General features: G+C 48.9%; 1 protein-coding gene across 1 annotated transcript in view; it reads right to left on the bottom strand.

The window, feature by feature from the left end:
- The window catches only part of MGAT4B (alpha-1,3-mannosyl-glycoprotein 4-beta-N-acetylglucosaminyltransferase B), a 43066-nt gene that overhangs the window by 12425 nt on the left and 5013 nt on the right, over positions 1-25628 (bottom strand). Inside the window, exons 2-3 of the mRNA XM_032196823.1 lie at positions 1857-2036; positions 1002-1142 (exon numbers count right to left, since the gene is read on the bottom strand). Of these exons, the coding sequence (XP_032052714.1) occupies positions 1002-1142; positions 1857-2036 (321 nt within the window). The remainder of the gene's footprint in view (positions 1-1001; positions 1143-1856; positions 2037-25628) is intronic.

Here is a 25628-nt window from a genome sequence, read left to right as displayed (position 1 = left end):
GTTCTCCTGCTCGGTGCCTGGCTCCATCATTAAAACCCAAAGGTGCTCAGCAGGTTGCTGGGTGCCTGGGCTGCGTGGGGCTTCTGTACTCCAGTGCCCCAGCCCAGTACCAACCAGTAGCACCCCAGTGCACCCATCTGGAAGGGTACCAATCGTGGCCAGATGCTTCCAGGACCGCCGGGACCTGCTGTCCACGCAGTGCCTAGCCTCTGCAAGCACCTGCAGGGGTGGTTGGCCAAGGGCTCTCCCACACCTGCAGCCTTGCTGAGGCTTGATTTTGGAAATGTGGGGCATGGGAGTGCCAAGGTGTTCACGGCCATGAGCAGCCTGGTTATGCCTAACTCAGGGTGAGCCCATTCAGCCAGCAAACTTGGTTTTGTACTGCTTTATGAAAAATAGAAAGGAATCAGAGATTCCTTCTTTTCTCCCCCAGAGACTGATGCTTTAAGAAATGCCCCAAATCCCTCCCCTCCCAAGGGCCTTTCCAGCCTGTGACGGTAACTTCAAGACCACCCTTGTTCTCCAACCCCCACCCATGGACAAAGCACCTCAGTTTAGGAGGGATCAGGTGGTTGCTTGGCTTTGGGTTGGGAGTCAGGAGCAGGGACAGGAATTGTCTGGGAACCAACGTCCTACTCCAGGTGGGATTTGTCTCCTAAGACAGGTTAGAGTCTCCACAAAATGCACTGCAAACTGTGCTCTCATCTGACCACCTTATAGGCAAAGCCCAGAGCGCTCTGGAGATGGAAAGCAGCAAAAAACATCTGAGAGAAGCACCGAGAACATCTCAAGAGCACAGACATCCTCCAGTCATCCTGGCTCGCAGAGGCTACATGGCTTACCCACCCCATGTGCCGCTGCACCAAGGAAGCTTGCATGATGCATGCAGCCGTTCCTCCAGTCCTGCTCATCTCCGCACCGCAGCCAGGCCCGGAGGAAAGGGCAGGGACAGGCACCAGCTGAGAGGAAGAGCACCAGAAGCAGCACTAATTCCCATTTACCTCCAGTGCGCCCCTGTCCCACATGCACGGCTGGCTGCAGACTGTTCTCCTTTGACAGCAAATGTGGCAAATGATGGAAGATGGTGGGAAGGTGCAGCACATTCTTGTTGGTGATATTCCACAGTTTTAACTTGGTTTCGTCTTAAAAAGGAAAAGGGAATCAATACGCAAGGAACTGTATGTAGGAAGAGACTGCAAGGCAAACAGCCTTTTTAGAGCAGCCTGGCCACCCGAGACTACTGCTGGGTTATAAAAAAATCAGGCCAACCTTTAACACACTACCACAAACCCAATTAAAGTTCAGCTGGAGCCATGAGAGCCTTAGAGAAGTCCCAAAATATTTGGGAAGGAAGGGGGAGAATGAAGATCAACTGAAGGCCAAATCAGATCTTTCTGGAGAGATCCAATTTTCTTCAACTGAGCAACTTAAAAAAAACCAACAAATAAATCGGCAAGGGGTGCTCAGCCAGTCTAACTCCTTCCTCTCCCGTGTCTTCAGATACCCATTTTCCATATGGATTCAGTACAGCCATAGGAAACGGTATGTATGACTTGCAAGAAAAAAAAACAAACAAACAAACTATAAGCAAGCAAGTTGGCAAATATCACTGGCAGAGGCAAATCTCAATGTTTAATGATGCATATGCACCTGTAATTAAACAGGAGTTTAAGAGTTCCCAAGTTCATTGTATTAAATAATAAAGAACAAATCAAGCCCTCTGAGCCCCACAATTTGCTGGTGCCAGGAGGGAGAAGAGCACCGTCCTACCTGCAGCCCTGCACGCACGCGCACCTCTCTACCTCCTCTCTAGCAACCTTCAAAACATCCCGAGATCCTCAGCTCCTGCTATTCACCAGATAAGCTGCTCCAGGTCCGGTTGATATCCCGCAGGGCCTGCTTCTCGGAGATGGCTCGCTTGATCTCCTCCAGGACCAGGTTCAGCTCCTTGGAGCGCTTCAGGCTTTCCTGCTCGGCTGCGTGCAGTCGGTCCCGGAGAGCCAGAAACTCCCGCTGGTAGATATCCACAACGTCCCCTGTGGATGGGAAAGAGAGGAGTTTTCTCTTCCATGCTCTGAAGGGTTTCAAGCTGCAAAAGCAAAAGCATTCATCCCTTCCCTACCTTCACAAAGTTACAGAACCACAACGAAAAAGTGACTTTTTCTCATTAACTTGGGTTCCTGGGTCATACAGACCTATGACCTGATACTATGCAACAAAATCATGCAGCAAAAAGTTCTGCAAGTTAGCTCTTCTTTGCTACACATGCTGCTGGAGTTAATTTTAAGAGCAATACCATGCCCCTCTGCAGCTCCAGCACTTTGGGTGTGTGAGAAGGCAACTGCTGGAGCGAGCAGCGGGGACCAGGAGTCAAGAGAAAAAGAACTGGGAGTACTGGTGTTGCTGACCTGGTAAAACCATGAAAAAAAACAAGGAATATAAATATTTTCAATTGCCTTGAACCTTGCTTGGGTTCCCTTGTGGTGCAAAAATAAGAGTTTAAGAGCAAAAGCTCTGGGCGTGAGATGAGAGCTGGTCTCCGAGAGAGGACACAGCTGGGGACCTCCGCACACCAGCCCTGAAGCTGTGGCAGATGGGGCCATGGCCACACGGTGCCACATCCCCGTGCTTTCCTTCCCACAGAAAAGACCCTAAAATTCCCTCGCAAGGCCTGCTTCAAAGGACAGTTTATCAGCAGGGTGAGCAGAAGCCAAACCTTGGGCTCGCGGGGAGGGAGTTGGCACCACGTGCTCAGCTGTGCCACAGACACGGCTGCTGCAGATGGCCCGGCATGAATAATCGGGGCGAGGGCAGCGGCATCGCGGGGGCCTTCTCCAGATGGCACGGGGCATCTCCAGGGAGAACAAGCTGCCCAGGCTGGCTCGAGAGGCTTTTAAAAGCGCTTGGTTGTAGTGGCTGTGGAAGGGATGCTCCTGACCGCAGGAATGGCAGGCGCAGGCAGCTCCTGGCATGCTGAGAGGTCTTGTCCACAGGGTGGACAGACAGACAGCTGCTCCCACGCCCACAGAAACCCCACAGGTTTTCATTCAGCCCTCCCTGCCTTCAAGCAAGCCCCGAATATGTATTCTGCCTGTGGTTAGAATGTGCTCGCTGTCCTCTTTTATGGTGAAAGAAGCACTCGGTGCCCAAAAACCCCACAGGGCCCCATGGCTCAGTGCTGGGGGCTGGAAGCAGGCGAGGGCCTGCACGACACCAAGTGATGGGGGGAGAAATACAGAATATCATGTGGCAATAGTGGCTGGGGTGCTTATATAAATTCAAGTGTCCGGATACACACCTTAAAGAAGCATAATAATGTAATATAAATAAAGAAGTAACTTTTGATAGGGTAATAAAGATTTTATTTCAAGACAACATCTTGTCGGCACGCCCTTTTTAAACAATAAAACTACTGAGTGCCTTCAGCCGGAACCGACTGTACAATGGCTGGGAGTGGAATTGGTTACTGATTAATGAACTTTCCTCGGTCACTTTTACCACATTATTAATGAGACTTGTGTACTCAGTAAACACACACGTTTATCTGTGGTTGTTCATGTGTTTTCAGTAAGGTTATAGCTCACAGAACCACACCAAAACATGTTTATCCACCGAATATCAGACCCGCAGCCCAAACACAGCCAGGACAGCTAACACGACCGAAAATACGGCCCTGGAGCTTCCAGCATGGGGCTAAATATAAACCAGAGCCATTGAAAAAAGATACACCGACTGCATCAACAATTTCTATTTTGGGGTCCACAAGCAAATAAAAAAAGTGTGTTTTGAAGATCAAACAATACGCAGCTCCAAAGCACAGAGTTTCCAAGACAACAACGTTCTGAGTCAAGCGCTCTCTAATGCTTTTGCCTACAACAAACGCCCCCCATGGGGTCCCTGCCCCCCAGACAACCTTGGGGACTCACTGCTTCAATTAAATTCCCCACACGATGAACACGCTCTTTACCTGGTGCTAGCTCACAGATGTAAGAATTTACCTCTAAGCTCCCACATCGTCCAGATGAGAGCTTTTCACACACGTATCGTTTAGTAGCTGCATCTATGAGGACCAAACCTCGCTTTGTGTTATTGAAGGGACCAAGGGGCAGCACCAAGCTTCAGGATCTTGGTGCACCTGGGTTTAGGGTTAGGGCTGTGCGTCTGTGAACGAGTCCTTGCTGCAGGCATCAGGCCTCGTTCTGCAGTACCTGGAGCAGAACGCAGGGCTTTGTGCTTAATGGCTTTTTCCAGAGCACTGCACTTCGTTTGTGTCAGACCGAGAAGGGAAATGTCACTGATTATTCAGGCACTAATGACCTGCCCGCTGAAGCCAAGAGCTGTACTTTTCATTAGGCTGCGATGGTGATGTGCAGTCAACCATTTGCTGCTTTTCCGGCTAATGGTTGGAAGTGAAATTGTATTTGTTTCCAGTGCTCTTGTCCTATGATGTCTTAGTTGGCTTTCCATTCTTTAATTAAAATTTCATGAAATTTAAAAGCTGATCGATCGTGACCAGTTACGGTGACAGCTTGAACAGCCTGAGACAAAGCCCGAGATGGGCGTGCAGCTCCTCACGACTTTCCAGTAACGCCATTTCGCACTCGTCAGGCTGTGGTGACACAAGGATACAAGCTCCTTTCCTTGCATGTCCCTCGACTGCTAACCCAGGGAGGGCCCCAAAAAAACACCAAGGGCAGCAGGGTGCAGGGGCGAAGCTGGCTCCCACATCTGCAGGCCAGGCTGGACGCAGAAGTGATTAGCTGCTAATTAGGCTGAACAAATCTTTCAGGTAGTGGCAGTTCAGCACAGAGCCCTTCCTGACCTTTCCAAGCAGCAAGGCTCACTGTCTCCCTATTTACTGTAGTCCCACCCAGCACAAGAGGGTAGAGCTCTTAAAATATCCTGACAACAAGTGCTGCAGGACAGAAACTCCTCGCTGTAACTGTATTAAAAAAAAAAGACTCATCTTGTGTTTTCTTGAGAGATAACACATTGCTTCGGGCTTAAAATACACTGCTTTAATAAAGATAGAAATTCAGTGCTAGGTGGGAGCCTGCAGGATGGAGCTGGGAGTCTGGCTGAGCATCAGACCAACCGAGCCTCACACCGGCTGAGCATCGTGCCGACCCAGCATCACGCTGACCAAGCATCGGCTCCTCCCTTGGCTCCGTTATCTCTCCCCATCTGTGCCCAGCAGCAGCTGCCAAGGTTTGGTTTTGATGCGGGGGCCCCCAGCTGACCTGCTGCGGGCTTCCCAAAGGTTTCAGTCCATCTGAGAGGTGCTCGCTTAGCACAAAGGGAGAGAGGAATGATGTGGCTTTGCTCTTGCTGAAGTGACGATGAGGTGAAGCGGGTTTGCCAGCAGAAGGAAAGGCTGGGATGCCCGTGTCCACCCTGCTCACGCACTTCCAGTTTTTGAGTCAAAGCAAAAAACCTAATCTGAGCCTAAAACAGCAGATGGGCGCAAAATCAGGCCAATGCTGACAAAGCCCCCACTCTGAAATCTCAGGGTCATTCGTCCATGTGGACACACATACATATAGTCAAGAGTCCTATAATCCTGTGCTCTGTCTCTCAAATGGTGTTCAGCCCCCCGGGGAGCGGGTGGCATGTTCCCCGTACACCCACATTTTGGGAGCACTTGCCCTGTGCTTCTGTTGTGTGCAGATAACCTCTGTCGGCAGGGCTGCGATGGGCAGCTCCCTCCCTCCCGCCCAGCCTGCACTGCCTCTGCTAGCTGGATTTGCCGCTCATTAGGAAGGCTTTTGAGAGACTTTGCTTAAAAACTCAAAACAACTCCCAGGCCTCTAATCTGTTTATAAAATCTTGGCTTCGAGAGCGTAACGGCGCATTTTGACCCTTCTGCTGCGAGTGCTGCGATCAACACAAACACCAGAGTTTCCAGGGACAGAGCAGCCAAAAGCAAGCGCAGTCAGTCACAACACAGGGGGAGTGAGAGCAGAAAGCTGAACTTTCTCCGTAGACGTTATCGAGTACAGCGAGCATCCCAACCTCGTCTGGAGCGAGGTTCAGGCGCCCTCAGCCCTGGGTGATGATCGTCGATTTTACGTTTTGATGTTTAATGATTTATATAATGCTGGCACCGCTCCACACATCATGCTCTGGACTGCCCTGATTGAATCGTGATGTTCGTTAGGTGTTTGCTAATGGGATTTCACCGGACCGTTAAAACGGGTATCAGGAGTGACTGTGCCGCGTCGGTGAATTCGGTTCAGCTGCTGAGATGTGCAAAAGGTTGGTGCTGCCGTGGCACACAGCTGGGACAGCCCTTGCACAGCTACACAGCCATCCACAATAATTCCACCATAAACATTTCATACCATCAAAAGCTAAATTTTGCCATTTGCTGGTTTGACTGTGGAAGAAAGAAACTAGCTTTAGAGACGTGTCATCAACAGAATCCCAAAGCAACCCCAACAGCCGCAAGGAAGGGACTGCTGGGCTGTGTGGAGCTGCAGGTGACAGCTGTGACAGCCCACAAATAGAGATGGTAAAAAAAATTAGTCTAGTAGCAGGGAGGGAAAAAGACGGGAGAGCTCAGCAGCCAAAATATCCCCCAAAAGTCTCTGCCCTTGCTGGGCAGGATGAGATCGAGCAGGTCTTGTCCTTCAGGTCTAAAGAAACACCAGCTGTGCTTGTGCACGATGAGCGAGGTGTTGAAATCCCACTCACAGGGAGAAGCCTCCTGCTCCATGGAGGGCTAACATTTGCAGCCTCAAGCTCGTCTTTTAAAACCATAAATATTTTGACAGCTTAGGATATATGCACCCACTGGGACAAATCAAACACGGTCAGGGCCAAATCTCTGGGAGCTGTATTTGCCAGGTGGGACCAGGAAGGGCAGGAGGGATCAGGAAGGGCAGGATGAACATCCCAAAAGCCTCCCATGGTTGCAAACAGCCTGGGGTCCCAGGCAGGCTTTCTGCTAAGCTCCATGGCTGCTCAGTGCTTCCATAGCCTTGCCCATCGCTGCCAGGGCAGGCAGGCAGGTCCTGGCTTCATCCTGGTAATCAGAAAGAGCATCCAGCACACAGCAAACGCAGGTGCTTTACTTGCTTTCTTCAACAAACATTATCTGACAGAACACCACCATGCACCAAACCACCGGGGTACTGAGTCACAACAGATATTTTCTAGCCACTGCTTATTAAAATACACTTCAAGTTTCTTTATTCATTTTCCATTAGCACTGTTATAATTTGTGGTTAACACCAGGACACAGAGTACCATGGAAAGCAGAGTCCTTAGCAGCACTAGAAAGCTCATTATTACTGGGAAAACAGCTGTAGGTGCAGAGAGAGGCGGGCAGGGCAGGGGATGGGGAAGAAAGGAGGCAGCACAGGGGTCCCCAGCTCATAGAAAACGTGTTGTGCGTGATGGTGCTGCCACGGTCACTGATGGGGAAAGCCCAGAGTCACTGTGGTGGGCAGGGGAGGCCAAAGAGGTGATCAGAAATACAGCATGGGATGAAAGAAAGCCAGCATTTCTAAAACGCGCAAAGTCCTGATGCTGCCTGTGGAGCCCTGGGGGGATGCAGGCACCAAGAGCAAAATGCAGAAATTCAGCACTAACAAACCACCAGGGACGGGCCCATCACCTGTGCCTACACCATGTCAGATGGCAGGGGAGGTACCAGAAGCCATCAGATTCCTCTTGGGCACCAGCAGAGCAGATTTCGGGCACTGCTCCCGCAGCCCAGCTCCATGGGTGAACAACGCTGAAGGAGACAAAACACTCCCGGATCAGCACGGGTCCCCCAGGGTTTTGCCATGCCACAAACAAAAGCAGTGACAAGGAGGAAATCCCCAGAAGGTATAAGGCAGCAACAGCTTCTGCAGAAGAAACCAGCCCTGCATTTGTCTGGGAGTTTATCAACCTGTCTGAGGGATTTAACGAGGCAGACCCATCAGATGGCAACTCGTTCTGCTGCAAAACAGCGAAGGGGCAGAAGGAAAGAGGGCAAACACTGCCGTTGATCAAAAGAGAAAGAATGCAGTATTAAACAGTGAATTTTCATCAAAGCAAAGGTTTAAGAGGAGGCCATAAGGTTTGGTATTAAAACCTCTGTCTCATAGATTTAGTAAGGATCTGAAGAAAGAGATGAATTTGCAAGGTAGCAAAAGGTAGAGGTGACACAGAGATAAGTTAGTCAAAGCCCAAGACCAACCAAGTGACCTGGAGAAAAGGCAATGGAATGGCAAATTGACACCAAAGCTGACAGATAAATATTAATCAGGGAGGAGAGGGGAATCAATGTATTTTTCACAGGGTTCTTAACTAACAACATTAACTCGGAAGGAGACCAGAGCATCAGAGCGTCTTGGTGCTGCTCTGTGGCAATCCAGGGGGAAAAGGGGATGGCGAGGGAGGCAGAGATGTTGTCCTGCTTGGTGAATGGGACAGAAAATAATAGCATGAAGATTATAACATTATTAAAATGATGCTGCCTAATCCCAGAATAGTCTTCACCTCATCTGAAAAGGAGTATTATTATGGACTTAAAAGGGGCTTTAGAAGAGGGTGATGAAAATGATCAAAGGGCTGAAAAAACCCTGCTCTGTGAGGAAAGAAAATATATGAGATTATTCATCTTGCAATGGGCATAATAGGGCTCATGATGAAAAGCATATAAAATAGAGTGATATAATGAAAATATATCACAGACTTCTATTCTTCTTGTCTCAAAACACAGGAATAAGCGGCCATTTGATTCAAATATTGTTAATTTCAAACTGATAAAAGGAAATGTCTTATGCAGAAAAAGCACATTATCTCTCTGAACTCGCTGCCACGGATAAACACAGAAACTGGGAATTTAAACAAGGCTGGAGAGCTGGAAGATGCAGCAAGCACTGAGGCATCAGGAGATGGGGCTGCGAGCAGCGTGGGTGCATCGTCGCAAAGTCCTGTGCTCCCCTGGTTTGGCAGCGCCCTTCATCCCCAAACTGCCCCAAACTTCCACACCTCTCCTCCCGTATCACAACTTAATTAGTAACAACTTAATTAGCTTTATTCTTCAAAGTGAAGCTAATTCATCAACGATCTAATTATTTACCTGCGTAGCACAAATAGAGCTTTCGAAGCATTTTCTCTCGACTGGAAAGCGAAGGCTTTGTTCTTGTTGTGGTTTTTTTTTTTAATACTTTTTATTTGACTGGGGAATAAAAACATGCTGAAAGTGAACAAAATAAGGCATTACAGAAATCAGGGGTCATTAAACCTCAAAATACTTGCAGCTCTACAGGATTTTTAAGGGGACACAGCACACTGGGGTACAGAAGTGCATTTCTTTCCCTTTCGCCTTGTTCTCACAAGTGCTAAAGCCAGTGAGTAAAACCCCGTGAGCTGAAACGACCCCAAGGAAAGAGCTGATGTCCGAGCGCACAGGACCGCGTTCCTGCAGGTGCTGGTAAGGCTGATCCTTGGTGCTTTAAAGAAACAGAAAAACCTGAAACACAGCAAATGCCTCGCAGTCTAACAGGAAACCCCTGTTTATTACAACCTAATTGTGTTATTAATGAAACCCAAAGCGCCCACGCACTCCGCTCGGTGCCGTGCCTCAGCGCTAATGGCTCTGCTTCCCTCCCAAGTCCATCCAACAGGAATGCCTCCAAGAAGGCAAGCTGATCTTTGCAAAGGTCACTGTGTTAATCATCACGCCCTTTCTCTAGCAGCAGCTGTCGCTAATTGCCTGTGAAGGAGTCGAGATGAAATTCCTGTTAATCCTTCTCCCAGCATCACTACAAGCCAACAACATCATCGTGTCCCCCCCAGATGACCACGAGCTGCGGGCAGCTGATGGACCGGTGAGGTGCGACCGTAGGGGTGAGAAAAGCAGCTCCTCTCTGCAAACTGGAGGCTAACTGGTTGATAACTGGTTGATGGGGCACTTCTCCACCTCCTGTCAAAAATGACCATCGCAGTCATTGCTCCGCTGAAGTTACCACCAGCCTCAGAACAGCCCAAATCCTGGAACACGGGGAGTTTGTTTAATCAATAACATATGAAGCTTTTGGCACAGCTGAGCATATGAAAGAGTTTTACTAGAGCAAAATAAAGTACTGCTGTGTTATAAATCAGAGAACACATATGGAAAAGTTAAAGTGCTGTACTAAGTCGCAGAGATATCAAGGAAATCACAGAAGTTCTGGCTGGAGTCCCTGGCTCCGTTTATGTTAATAGCAGCGAACTTCAATGCAAGTCAGGTTTTACTTCTTTTTTCCAAAAGAGTAACTCATTTGCAATGCATACAACTGTATTGGAGTGAAAGGATATTTAGTGTTCCCTTCACTCACTGCCTGCCTATGTAAATTGTACATCGTGTCTACCTACAGACACGCAGAAGCAGCTTACAATTTCCCCATTGTACCAATGCCTGATCAGATGCACAATGGTGCTTGTGGGAAGAAGCAGATTTTCAAATCATCACATACTGATCACGGGATGAGCTGATCTGAATTGCATTTTGTTTTAGTGGTCTTAAATAATTTGCAGAATGCTTAAAATAAAACTCACACAGAACCTTTTAAAAATTACTCAGCATTAATATTTGAAGTATTTGTCCCCCAGGGTGCAGGCTCGTAACATGAGCACTTAATGGGGTGCATTTCCTTCTCTCCGGAGAAAAAACAAGACACTGCCATTAAATAGCACACACAGACCAGCTATAAGTGTTGATGCTATCTGAGGTCTCTTGTTTCATTTTATATGCTAGGATAATTCCTGGGAAGAAAAACATTCTGCTAAGAGACAAGGAAGACCTGCTTCTCCCTTTTCTCATTCAGCAGCCAAGAAAACACGAGAAACGGTTATCAAATAATGCTGACAACCCCTCCCACAAAGCCACACCAGCCAGGCTTCAGAAAAGGAGTGCAGAAAACCCTTCCCTCCTCTCCTCTCCTCGCAGAAAACCTGCCCCAGAAGCACAGCCTCTGCCCGGAGCAGCAGCCTGCAGTCACTCGGCTGCTCCCTGCTCACACCCTCAGGGACCGAAGCAGAGCCACGAGGCCTCGGTTACACGCTCACCAGCCTCGTGCCAGCATTATTTCAGCAGAAGCATTATTTATTTCAGCAGATCGGCTCCGCTGCGAGGCAGCACAGATGCTGCGATGGCACAGCGCGGGGGGGCTGCAGGACGTTTCAAGGGTAGACAATGAACAGCTGGGGGAGGAGGATGCTGACTATGTGGGTGTCTTACTGCTAGGCCCTGGGTTGTTTATTAAATGTTTATTATCCCAAAACGTGCAGAGCACTCCCCACGCTGTGCCAGCATGCATGCCATCCCATGGCCTGCCACATCCATGAGCTGGTCCAGCTGGAAAACGAAGCATCCTAACTGCAGGCTCAATTTTTGGCCAGAGCATCCTGGTGACACAGTTCTGAATGCTGGTGCAAAGGACTTGGAAGCACGTGGGAACGAGGATGCCCTTTTGGACAAGAGCCCAAGTGGAGAGCAGCTGAAATGGTTCGTGAAACCACAGCCCAAGAGGTGGGGCTCTCCTGCCAGGTCACGTTTACCTAGCGGCTTTAGGACAACTCACCCAGCCTTGCATCGGGCTGCTTACAACCTCAAAAAATAGTGATGCTTCCCTTCCTGCAGCACAGAACTGCAAGACCACTGCACTGATGCTTAATTTTGTGACTTAAAATGCAGTTTAGTCCTGGCCTTTGTAAGCAGAGTCACCTCACGCTCTCCATGAGCGGAGATGCAGCTCCCGCATCTCATTTCCTTAGAACAGGTCTATTTAAATGCATTCGGTTTTTCAGCATTTCACACACGGTTACCTTTACTGGTGGCATATATAAGGTAACACTAATTGCTATGTGGGCTGCTGTGGCTCAGTTTTCCAGACTTTACGCCCAGAGGGAAGCTATGTTGCAGAAAGATTCAATTTGACACGTTTAGCTGCTGCGAGGAGCGCGGGCTCACTGTGGTCATGCTGTCCTGGGGGCTGCCAGGAGGTCAAAAATCGAGGGAAAACCCCACTGCAGGGAAGCAGGGCTGGCCTGGCGAGGGGAAAACAAGCAGCATGGCTCACCCAGATGGAAACTGCCCTTAAAACCTGCAACACAAAGATTTAGAGTCTCTGTTTCCTCTGTACAAAGAGGTTTTGTGTTACTGCGATGCCCAGGGAGGCATTTCTGCACTCACACCGTGTGGGTACCCCTGGGTGCACCCAAATGCTGCCTTACAAATGGTCCCTCACTGCCACGTGGGCTGCTCAGCACCTCTTCTGGTACCGATGGCTGTCCTCTGAGGACACACAGTAGTTTTTAACAGCTGGCTTGTCCCTTGGAGACATCAATGTGAGAAATCACTCTGGGTCAATAACTCACCCTTGTATCCAGCTCCCCAAAGCCTCCCGTACGCATTTTAGCTTTGCGCTGAAGGATCACTGCTGTGTGTTGCTGTGAAACACCTAATCCAATTTTCTTCGTTTTCGTGGATAAAGCATCGAGATGGGGCAGTCAGCCTGCCAAACGCAGCAGCAGAGCTGCACAGCCATCGTCAGACCTGAGCACAGCAGGCGGGTGAGCCCCAGCTCTGCCAGGCGGGCAGGAGCAATCCTGGATCCGCAGCCCCTTCAGGGCAACGGCGGCGGTGCTGGCAGCAGGAAGGTTGCCCAAAGAACTTCATAATTTAGATTGAGGGTCATGGGAAAGCAAAATGTATAAACTATAACATCGTGACTGTGTATGGAGGTAAATGTGGATGGCTGTGCCCACAGCCTGCTTAGAGAAGCGACGTTCTGGCAGCCTTGGAAGCCACTACCCTTGAAGCTCTGCTAGCACCCAGGAGCCAGCAGGAGCCAGGGTGCCAGAACAGCCTTGCACACCTGTAAGACAAATATGTTCTGTAGCAGCAGGCAGCAGACAAGGAAATAAAGCTGTAAGAGCAGATCGCTGCACGTGGAGGGAAATTCATCCTGCTGCTAATGCCCATAGCTTCCCTAACGAGGGTAATGGATACCACGAGGAGAACAGGCGTCTGCCAGCGGTATGGTACCTGAAACACAGAGCTGATGGGTTCTTCTCCCCGAGCCTCAAGCTGATGCAAAATGCTCATGTTTTAACAGTAAGTGTGATGAACCATTAGCATAAATTACCAATTTTATAATGAGCTCTCCAAAAACATCCTGATGGTTTCTTCAGAGCTGTGTTCCAGTTACACACTCAGTTATGCTTCAGTTTAAATATAAAGTGAGTCTTGGGACGGGTCCTTTCCACCTTTGAAATAGATAGAAGTACATATTATTAATATAAAAACACATAAGGAAAAGGGCCACATGATCCTCCAGAGGAGAAGGAAAAAGAGAAAAGCTGGTTCAGTTTCCTGGAGAGGGCAGACGATTTATGGATATGAGCATTTCCTAACCTTGACTTCTTCAGCAACAAGCCCATGTACTCACATCTCGCTGCTCAGAGGACATCTCGAGCACACAACAAGTAAATTTGTCCAAATGGCTCAGGCTGGGGCTGCAGCAGCACACAGAGCTCGGTGCTTCCAGCTGTGCTCTGTGTCTGTGGCTGGGCGCTTCCCGCAGCTGAGGCTCTTCCATCAGCTGCGGGGCTGGGGGTCACCACCCCGGGCATGCCATGAAACCCCTATTTCTGCTTTAGTTTCTGTTACAGCTGCCCAAGAGATACGTGAGCACAGGAGCAACCTAACCCCCCTGCTGCTTCTTGCTTCAGTACAGCAAGGCTGGGAATTGCAGAGTTTGAAAGAGTCAAATTTCCAAGGCTACTGAAACCGTCTGTTCTTGGATTGCTCTGAGTAATGCTAAAGGATTTGATAGTAAACATCTTTTTATTCTTTTTTTGGGGGTATAGGGTGTGGGGAGGGACAGAAGCCAACAAATAAAGTGTTCATGAAGACACGCTGTCCTCCTCCTCTCCCTCAAATGTTTTTTTATGCCTCCTGTCCCCTGTACAGAGGGTGTATCAGATGGATTTCAGCAGAGGTATGTTTTCCTATTTTAAGGACAATTAAAAAAAAGAACACAACAAGCATTTAGACAGCACAAGTATTTCCTCTCCGCACTAACAAGCATTTCCTGGCTGAGCAGCTCCACAACATGGAATACATCTAACAACTTTGTTTTCCCACAATAATATTTTTCCCAACCTTTGGCTGTTGCGGCAGCTTACTTTCCATTTAAGGCCATAATCCCACTTGTGGGATAACCCATCCCAGTGGATCTTCACAGATGTAATTACAAAGGCAAAGTCCTAAAACAGAAAAGTGTTGCAACTATTCTTGGGAAGAAATCAGGAAAGAGAAGAGAGAGAAGCTGAAGAGTTTCCAAATGTTGTAGCTCACAAAGTGTGCCAGAATGGCTCGGTTCCTTTTATTTTTAATAGAATTGGACAGTTAAGTCAGAAGTTAACACAAGCACATAAACTCGCACTAAACTCTGAGCAGGCTGGCCACAACCCCTGCCTAAACAGGAGGTATGTGCATGCTCGAGAGTTACTGAAAGCCTTGCCGTGAGGCCCTGGATGGACTGTATATGGCTTTGCTGGAAATAAAAACAAAAAGCAGAGTGGCATCCTGCTCTGCCACTGCTAGCAACATTCCCACCAGTCTCCACCAGGCAAAGTGCCAGAGATAAATTCAATAGATTAAACCAAGCAGAGCAACACAACGGATAGGGACGTGCTAATTCCACAGGAAGAGGCTCAGCAAATGCTGCAGGTTGCAGGCAGAAGCCAGAGAGGGAAAGCCTCTCGCCCAGCACCGGCTCCGGCCCCAAGCACTGGGCACGAGGTATTTCCATAGAGTACAGCGAGCCAGGCAATTTGTACTGTGCTTTGACTGTGTAAATCAGAATTCAAGTAACTTTTATAGCACTCTAGCTCTTCCTTAAAGTTTATTTTTGATTACTGCGTGCACTTGATGCCCTGGGTGAGATGCCCTATGAAGCTCTTAGGATGCCTGATGAAAGCCAGAAAGTTGGAAGAGCTTTGGGCAAACCAGACCCACACCTTCGGTGACTGCACTGAGAGCTTTTGGGAATACCCAGCCTTACAGGAATGGATTTCAAACGAGAAGAGCAGTTGGCAGGCTCCAGCAAGTAGAAAAGCACACGCACATAAAGGATTGGGAGCTGTGCACGAGCTAATGGAGCAAGCAGAAAATGACTGGGCATGCTCTCTGGGCTCAGGGACCGCTTCCTTTACGACAGACAGTAATGTCTCATTACAGGAGAAACAAATACAATAAAGATGAATATTCCATCTTCCCCCGGCTGCACTTTAAGCGCTAAGCCAATACGAATTCTCAGGTTATATTTCACAAAAATAGCTCCTCCAAAAAAAAACTGCTGGCGGTGCAGCAAGGCAAATTTCATTTCAAAGATAAATCCTACATTCTTCGTAGGCAGATGTTAAAATATATCAGGCTTTATCCTAACAGCCCCTTCCTGGACCAAAAGGAGGCACAGAGAGAATTTATAACCAAAAAGTTTCTTCTTTCACCCCACCTTCCCTACATGCTCACCGCGGGGCTCTGCAGTCAGTGCAGCCTCAGCCCAGTATTCGGGATCAGCAGGAAAATGCTTGGATGGTAAAACTACGTTGATGCTGTGGTGGCTGCCATCACAGCACACACTCAGTTCCACTTCTACGTGGAGGTGAGACCAGCACAGCCCACAGCTGACAGTCACAGCCTTGTCAGGGCACCTGGGCATGGTGCCGAAGCAGCCCAGCAGCTGCCAGGGGGTTGCTGGCATCTGGGGCTGTGCTGAACATGGGGCTGTGCCAGGACGCTGTAGCACAGCTGCTTCTAGCTCAATTTACCTGCACGGTTCCATGGAAGCTCCCACAAGCTGGCACGTGCAACAGCCTTAAAGCTGCCCCTGGGAGCAGTGCTGTGAAACTGCATCACCACCACCTCCTGCAGCAGGAGCCCGCACGCCGTGCCAAAGGGTCACCAACAGCTCGTACCAGGATGGGTAGGGATCAAGGAGAAAGCATCTTTGCCAATAAAAACCCAGCTTGGCCTGAGCCTGCTGATTCCTGGTGATGTTTGCAACCTCAGCCAGCTCCTGTCTGCATGCTCTGGACATCCTGCTGGCCAAAAGTCCCCTGAATTCAAGCACTGGAGGCAAACATGCACCAACACGAAGCTGTGCCTACAGATCACAGCTTGAAGCAGTTCAGCTTTTTTGTTTCTTTTTTTTTTTTTTTTTTGAAAAAGTTGGTTTATCCTACATTCATTCTGTCTATCACCTCCCCTTGCATCTCCATTTTGAATTATTTATCATCAGGTATCACATTCATTTGCATACTTTATAAGGTGCAAAATAAATGATTAGTCATTACATATTAGCCTCTTCCAAACCATCTGTGCGAGGCTCTGTGGCAGCTTTGTTTTGCTTTTCTGTAAGACTTGGGGGAAAAAAATCCAAGGGGAGAATTGGATTTGCTGGCAACATACAGGAAAGTAGTGCGCACGCTTGTTGAGAGCAAAGGTTTATTGCTCTGTTATAGCTGCGCTCCGCATCGAACGCACAGACTATCATCTTCGGTGTAATTTAGCCGGTGGTACAAATTGCAAGGAGCATTATTTCAAAGACCTTTATTTATTGATTAGAAACAAAGTCCTTACCCTCTTCCTGTTCCCTCCTTGAGTCGTGCTGATTGCATACAAAAGAGAGCTATCACTTAAAGAGCCAATTAAGTCAACTTCTGAAAGGTAATTGAATAGCTGAAATTCTTAGTGCAATATTGTACTGCATTATCTTGATTGCAAGGAAGGAAAACAAAGCAGTTGGAGCGACGAAAATTAGAGAATGAGGCATTAGGCACAGGTTGGAAGAGCAAAATGGATGGAGCCATTACCATTTGCTTTCTGTGCTAACTTCTGCTGCTTGCTACAGGTGTGAGAAGGAAACAAAGAGCCTTGCTTATTGCCTGCGCTGGGCAGGGCTTTACAAGGGACCAGCTGAGCTGCTGACAGGCACGGAGAGCGCTGGTGGCCATGGCCACCTCTCTGGGGAGCTCCACGTCTTGGTGTCCTGTGGTTGACTGCAAGCGTTGATTGATGCAGCCCTTGTATCTGGGGCTTAATGAAGATAATGCCTCCTGGGTGGGTTCACTGAAGCCTGAGGGAGGGGCTCATACTCGTCTCTAGCAAAGCCACTAACAGAATTTCTCTTTTCTGCCCTCCTGGCTACCTCCAGAAATACTTGGAGGCTTTTTGATCACCTCTGAGGGTCCCAAACCCCTGCCTGACCTGGCTACAGTGAGACCAGGAGACTCGGATGAAGGACGTAAGCTTCATTCCCTTAGAAAAAAAACAAGCTTAGCCAGAAAACAGAAGAGAAAGCAATTGCAAGCTTGCCAATACTCCAAAGTTACATAAAATCACTGATTTAAATGCAGTAAAAGCCAAACACCAACTGAGAGCGGAACCCTCAGCAATCTGAAGCCACCAGCTGAACGTGGTCAAAACCCACCATCCATTTGTAGGAACCTCTCAGAGTCACAGCACTCGGGCTATAACTCATTTATTTACACAGCCACATAAAAAGGGAGCTTTTTCCAAAGCGCGAACAGCGGCGCCACGAACCATAAAAGCCTCTTTCCTCGTCCCGCACTGGCAGTGCTTTGGTGGACCCATCGGTGCTGTCCTGCTGTCCCTCCACCCTCCCGCAGGAGCAGGATGAGTCCTCCTGGCCCAATCTCCCTGCACATTAGTGGAGTGCTGCTGCTTTCCCTTCACTGCCTTGGCACCAGCTGCCTTCCCGCACACGTGTTGTGTCTCGCACCGAGAGTCTTCTTGGAGAAAGCACAGCTGAGCAGGGTGAGGTGCTGCCACGAGCCCTCCTGCAGCTCCACAGGTATGTGGGTGGTTGTCCGTCTGTCCTGAACGCTTGCTCTCAAGGTCCCTGCCCCGAGCTCTGCAGACTTTCCACCCCCAATGTAAGCAGAGACCTCCCGGATCACCCGGATCAATGCTGTTCCTCTGCCTGCAAACGTGTCAGCAGAAAAATGCAAGGCCATCCATCAGCACACACGGCCTCGCTGCTTCTGTTTGAGAAGCTGCAGGGGACGGTCAGAGGGAGGTTTCAGGGGGGTTTACGCACCCAACAGTGCAGGTCGGTGCTTCTGGAGCTGCCCCTGTGCCGTGACTTCCCCATCTGTGGGGTGAGCTCAGCGGTACCGACCCTGTGAAGGGCTTTGCTTTCCACCAGCGCTCCTCCATCTCTAGGGGTCAGGTGCCGCCACCCTCACCTTGCTGCTCTGGGGCCTCAGGAGCCACCAATCTGAACCAAAACGTCCATAAATCCACCAGGAATTTGGCATTAACATGTAACAGCACCAAACATGCATGTAGTGGCTGCGCTTGCCACCGTGCAGCAGAAATATGGGACTTGAAGGCACTGCTCAAACTTTGGTGTCGTTCATTTTTGTCAGTAACTCCTTAGCTCATGTTGCAAGTATCTCTGCAATTTTTGTTGAAATTCATTGACACAATTTAAAGAACTTGAGCATTTTTTTTCAGACTTGAGCAGTCTTTGCCCAAATGAAGCCAGAAGGAAGCTTTGGCAGTCAAATACCCCCCGTGAGTCCTGGTTGTCAGACAATAACCCATAAAACAGGAGCTTTGGTTTTTCTTACTTCAGCAGACTGAAAGCACATCAAACACAGCAAAGCGACAGCCTTCCGCTGACCGGTCTATACTTGTGACTTGTTACATCTTCTCAGGAGCTCTTTTCAGTTACACAATCAAAAAACCCATAAGGACTTTACTGAGAACAGCTCTCAAAATTGTCTGCACTTCCACAAGAGCCTACGTCAACGCTGCGGAGAGGGGAGCCAAGAGGAGAACAAATATTTCACGTAGCAGCACTCACATAAATACTGCCCCGTGACACCGATCCGCCGTCAACACAATTACATCCTCACATAAATTACCGGTGCACTTCAGAAGCGCTGCTAATAGGAGACAAATAAATAAATAAATGAGCGCGTGAAATAAGAAACCATTTGACACTGCAGTGAGCCACTTCACCCTCCGATCATTATTTCCCAAGGCACGCCGTGCTGGTTCGTATTCCAGCAGCACATCCTGGTAGCCGCACAGGTACAAGAGGAGCGTACAAATCATGTTTTGCAAACAATTGTTGACGAAGAGCAGGATTTGTGTATTCATTGTTCACCGCTGAACAGTTACATACATTTTAATCCCGACCTCAAACACAATTTGGGCCGTGGCAGATGTTTCCTACGGCGCAGACTTCCTCTGGAAGGGAGTTAATTCAGTTTGAACACGGCAGCAATGAAGAAAGGGATTTAAACAAATATTTTATGCTTATTCTCTAAGCTTAAGACTGCAGAGGTAGAAATGAGGAAGCAGCAAATTGAAGAGCTAACCCTGCCTGCTCCGGCATCGCCTCCGGATTGAAACCAGCTCAGAGGCCTGCGCCGCCCTGTCACCGAGGATTTCTCTGTTACACCAGGCTGTGTCTAAATGAAACTAAATTATTTTAATGAGGTGCCTCCGGACGCACAGCGATGGAACAGAGAGGGGAACGCACCTCATGTTTAAGGCTGCTTAAGTTTCGCCAAAAAAATGGAGCACGTTCGACTGCGATGTCGTTCTCCCTTCCCTTCTGTTACCTGCCGCAGTTTTCTCCCATTACTCAAGAGCAGTAAGGGGATCGTTGTTTCACCAGCCACTGTCCCAACTGCCCACAGCATAAGATCCGATGGCAATCTCATATTTACATCGTCGCCCATCCTGAAGAGCCCTGAGATGCTTTTAACGAGTCGCCTGCAGAAGGCCCGTCACTTCGCCTATCGGTACAACGGGCTCGGGAAGTGACAGCTGTTTAAATAGTGCTCACGCAGTGGAGTAGTTTAAGGGAAAATGAAATACTATAAATAATTGAAACCGCAGCACGGAACGCAGGCAGAGCAGAGGGAAAGAGGGCGACCCAGAGGAAGCTGGCAGCAAGAGAAGCAATAAGGACTTCTGCTGAAAGCCAAGGTAAACAAAAACATCCACACCTCTGCACAAGGCCACACGCCAGCAAACAGAAGCTGTTCCCAGCCTGCTCTGCCCGGCTTGGCAATCCTGGCTTCGCCCACCACCAGCCCTCTGCTGCCGACATCTCCCACTCTCCTGCTGGGGACCAGTGATCCTGGCCTCTCTGACCAGGAGACCCGCATTTGAAATAGCCAGGGTCTGACATCTTTCTTGAGGGACTTGCACAATGAACACAAGCTTTGAGGGCTCCTCAGACCCCCAGCAAGGTGGATATTTTGCCCTGGGGACAGCTGGGCCCAGCAGGAGATGGCAGAGAGCTGAGGATGCTCTCTGGAGCGAACTGCTGTGGGGACCCAGCTCAGCACAGGGTCGAGGAGGGAGGCTTCATGATGAGCACATCACGAGATTCCTCAGGGAGTGGTTCATTCAGAGGGCACGCAGCGATACCAAGACCCAGGTAAAAGTCCCCGTTAAGATTCCTGTGCAATTCAAGAGCTGCTGTTCTCAGAGATAAGATGGGTATCTTGCCTTACACAGCAATCGATTGACTTTTAGGGGTCAACTGGCAGGCCTCGCCAGGTTCCTCTTGTGCAATGCCAGCGGTTGCAGGGCAAAGCCTGCGCCAGGCACAGCGGTTAAAATCAGCCCAGCTCCCAGAGCCACAGGAACCGAGAGCAGGAGGTGGAGGAATCCTGATGCTGAGGCTTCTGTGTGGGCAATTCAAGCTCGAGAGCTCCTGCTCTAGAAGCACATCACCAAGACAAAAAGAGACCACGCTTCTTGTTCCGTAACACGGGGCTGGGAACGCTGTTAGCGGATCCAAACCCATCCAAACGTCATGGCTGCTGTCAATACAAAGCTGTTCCTTTCTCTTTCTGCCATCCTCTGCTTCGGCCGTGGGGCAACCATTAGCTGCAGACACAAAGGGAGCAAAGAGCCTGCAACAAGAGCCTCATTAAAGCGACCGTGCAACCGGATTTGTTTTGGAGCACAGCGCAGTTCTCCACGCTGCAAGGCAGAGCTCTTGCTGGGAGAAAAAAATAGATCAAATTTAAAAATGTCTTGCATACCTTAATATTGCAAGCAGCTCCTCAGTCAGGCTTAAAACAACAGCATTATCAGCCAAAAAAAAAAAAAAAAAAAAAAAGAAAAAGAAAAAAAAAGAGCAGAAACTCTCCCACAACAGCAGACCAAATGAAAAAAGGAAAAGGATGAAGGCGGCTTCAAATCTGCCCTGGATAAAATGTGCGTCTCTGCTTTAACCAGCTGTAGGGAGGGGGAAAAAAGGGAAATGGGATAGCAGGGACCAGAAATCAGATTTATTAAGGCCAACCAGGTAGATAAAAGACAGATGATCACCAAGCAATGATGTCTCTATTTTGGGATGAGTTAACTTCTGAAAACATCTAGTCAGCTTTAGCATTTAGTACACATGAAATTAGCGTCCACACAAGAGCACTCTCCTGAAACGACAGGATTTAACATAGCCGAGATAATTATCTAGATCCTTCTTTATCCCATTAGTGGTTTTCATTCGCGTCCTGGAACACCATAAGCGGATTGTTCAAGAATTATTTGCCATCCGCTGTTTCAATCCTGATCGGAATTATCTTTATACCTTGGTATGAAGAAAAGAGATTACATCCCTGCCGGGGCTTGCTGCAATGCCCTCTTTTCTGAGGCTCCTTTTATCATTTTGTTCTGCCAGGTAGCGAAAAGAATCAGAAAACAATTGCCATGGACATGATGTTGCCCTCTCCTCCTCATGCGTTTGGGAGGAGGCTGAGGTGGGGGCACACGCATGGGGATGAAGCTGAGCAGGACTTGGCCATCCAAAGACCCAGGATGGGATCCAGAAATGCTCCCAGCTTCCTCCTGCACCACAACGCAATAATAACAATAAAAAGCGATGAAACTCTTAAAAACAATTAAGCAATTCACCATGTGCAACAGGAAGAAGTGGGATTTGCTGCAAGGAGAGACCCCAGGGGTGGATGATAAATGTCGCTGTCCGTGCTCTCCAGCCACATGTCACCGTGTGAGCTGACAGAGATGAACCCGGTGTGATTCAAACAGCCAGCACCATCCCTTGCTTCAAGGCCCAAACCCTCACGAGCCAACATTCCCCTCCCAGCCACGAGGTTTGTATTAACAGAGGAATTACATCTCCTTCCAGGGATGGCCAGGACACTTCCCACCTCCCCATGGGCACCCATGGCAGGAAACGAGGAGACTCCTGGATGAGACGAGAGCTCTTTCCCCCTTATAGAAACATAAGAAAGTAGGTAAGCAGACCTGATGTGAATAAAAATGCCTTTTTTTTTTTTTTTTTTTAAAGCATGTTTTACAGCTTCGTAATGAGCTCTGTAGGAGAGGTATCTCTATAAACAAGTTATTAAAGGGGGGAGGAGGGACACAATAATAGCAGGTGCCAATTACTCAGCTCCCAGCAGAGACTTTCCAATTTCTCACCTTCCCCCAAAGCAAGATGTGCCTCTGCACGGCAGCACATTTCCCTGCGAGTGTAACACCCTTGCAGGGTGTTTCTTCTCCCCCCCAAAAACAAGGATGCATCGCTGCTGTATCGCCACTGCACAGGGGCTGTCCCTCTCCCCACCAACCCTGCACCAGAGGAGGGACCAACACAGCATTACGTTATTTTGAGAAGAGCGGAGCAGCACGGAGTAAATAAAACAAAATTGTCTTTTTATTTGACTACAGAGCCCGACCACTCCTACTGCCAACAGGAACGGCGGATTTATAGGCTAATTGCAGCTGCCAGGTTTGCCTCTCTGCAAATATCTGCTCCGTTTCAGGAACAAAACCCCAGTAACGATTTTGTTATTTTCAGACAGCAGCAGAGTTTCAGACCGTAAATGTTCACATTGCAACCGGAGCCGTCAGCGAGATCCCATCCTCCGAGACGAGCACACCACGGCAATGATTAATATTGCAAACGTAATCCAATCCTTTAAAATCATTATTTCCAAAATCAGCAAATAATTACCGAGGCCTTCAGCAATCAATACTCAGGATAAATAGACAATTAAATTGCAAAAAGAAACAAAAGAAGGTAGTTAATATTTGCCGAGGACATGCCAAATACACTTTTTCATGGTAACCAAATACTTCCAGTAAATAGATATTTTAGCTCATCGGAGAGGCACTTTCAGAAAGTAATAAATTAATCTAATAAAACCGACAGACAGGGTGGAACCAGACGTTAATGAAACACAAACTGATCTATATGGAGCCAACCCACAATCCATGTCCTAATTACGCTCATCAGCCCTTCTGGTTACTTACCCTCTCCTCCCTCCCAGGTCAGCCTTTTAGCTCGAGGAAAACACGTTTTGTGCCTCTTCACGGGAACGACAAGGCAGAGGATTTCAGCCATCAAGCTCAGAAGTTTGCACTCAGCTAGAATTTGCTCATTTCCATTTTTTTTTTTTTTAGTTTAATACCTCTCCATCCCTGAAGTCAGCAAATTAATCAGCTTTTAAACACGACACTTTCTTGTCCTTTGATTTACTTCAAGCTCCACCTGCGAGGTGCAGGATAAGCTCTCCCAAAGTCCTGCAAGCCACCCAGCGGGCACGAGCATCCCCTCCACACGGCACGCTCAGACCAGGAGGGTTCAGCTCATTTTCTCTTCTTTTACTGTTTTTTTTTTGCCAACATTTTGCTGCACCTGACCCTGCCATCACTCTCAAATACCCATGGAAAGAGGGAACACATCCTACAGCTGCCCTGCGGTGGGATCTGTCAACAAGTGGGGGCTTTATCACCAGGGTGATATAAGAGTCAATGAGTCAAGAGCTCAGCATCTCGCACCCTGGTCCCAGTCCCCTTTGTGAGGGAAGTTTTGGTGCTGACCAAGCAGAGGGACCAGCACACATGGAGCACGTGGGATATCAGACATGAGGCTGGAGGTGGAGGAGCTGGATGCTGGAGGGACTCAGAGGAAGCCCTGGCCTGTGCAGGACAATCACCACCTTCTCCCCCTGCAGCCTGTTCTGCTTCAGCAGCTCCTACCAAAAGTCATCCCTTGGAGAGAATGAAGCCACTGCTCTAGGCAGGCATCAGGGAAAGTTCCTGGAATGGTGATAACTCAAGCTGGACAAGATTAAGAGAGGGAGAGACACATGAGAAGTCTGTCCTGGTCATTTTCTACAAAATCAAAGGAAGAAGAGAGAGAGGAAGATGAGGAAAATGGAAGACAGAGGAAAAGATATCAAAGACAACACCCGAGAAAGTGCAATGAGAGGTGGCACGAAAAAGGAATAGTTAAAACAGGAAAGGCGAGATCAAACAAGAGCAAAAAGATCAGCCTGGACACCGAGAGGAGGGAGGGGAGGCTGCCGCGGCGCTAATTGACTGATTCACTTGACAGCTACTTTTCCGTGGCAGCTGCTAAGTCTGAGAGCGTAACACCCCCCGAGTCCATCCGTCCACCAGGCAATCGATGCAGTCAGATATTTCCCTTGCTCTCCACGTGCACGTGGTGACACGCACTGGAGATGCACAGAGAAGCTCGGCTCCGGGGCACAGAGGACCGCGGCGGCGTTGTCTTCGTTGGGAAACCTTCCCCGGCTGCTTCTGCACCAGTTCTTGTCCTGGCAGGGTTGTGTTCCCACTATGCTCCCACTAAAGCTGGCTATACAAACATGCAATGCACTCACAGGTCACCTCTCAGTATTGGAAGTGTTTCTTTGATAATTTACAAGGGCTCTCGAAGACTCTGCGATGTTTTTGGTAGCGCTCCTCCTACCGAGGACATGAAACTCCTCGGAGCAGTGACTGCACACCCAGGATTTGCTATGGCAAACAGACAGGCTGCGAGTGACAAAAAGGTCTCCGTGTTGCACCCGATTTCCAGAAAGCTCTCACCACCACAGGGAGAGAAGAAAAGCCTGTGTTCCTCAGGGCAGAGCTGTGGATGTGGTCAGGGTGGTCTGAAACCTCCTGGAGGAAGAGGTGTGAGGTGGGCTGGGCTCTGCCCCAGCTCGGTGTCTGTCCCACTGCCAGCAAGCCCTAAGGCATGAGCATGACAGGCATGGCTAAAAGTATACGGACAGCACGACTCGACTGAACTCATAGCGGGGAAAAAAAAAAAGGCTGGTGGAGATTGGTTTTTGCATACAACCCCCTTGAAAACCTAATGATTTACATGTTAACGCTACTGCTGTCCATTCTAAAATAAGCAGAACTGAAAACAACTCGCACAAATGTGCCCGGTTGCCTCACCACACGGCTGAGCCCCCTGCTTAGGGGGCACATGGCAGAGAAGGGGAGGGATATGAAACACCAGTGGGGTCACCCCACAGCAGGGTCACCCCATGGCAGATGTAGTCACGGTGCTGTCTGCACATCAGCGGGGTGTCCACAGTACTGAACCTGTCCTGGAGGCTCGGATGTGGCTGGGCACCAAGAGGAAAACGGGAGGAAAAGCAGCCAGTGCCACAACTCACACAGAAAGGGATGGCTTGGAACAGAAACCCGCCCTTCCCAGATTTTCTTGCTTCACAAGGGAAGCCTGACGTGAGCTGTGCTCTGTGAGGGCTCAGAAACAAAACAAAGAAGGTCATCGCTGAATAAAAAGCCTCCCGAC

The sequence above is a fragment of the Aythya fuligula genome, chromosome 14 (assembly GCF_009819795.1).
Source record: "Aythya fuligula isolate bAytFul2 chromosome 14, bAytFul2.pri, whole genome shotgun sequence".
Lineage (NCBI taxonomy): Eukaryota > Metazoa > Chordata > Aves > Anseriformes > Anatidae > Aythya > Aythya fuligula.
Note: the sequence above shows the minus strand (reverse complement) of the source record. Positions and strands in the feature narration are given on the sequence as shown.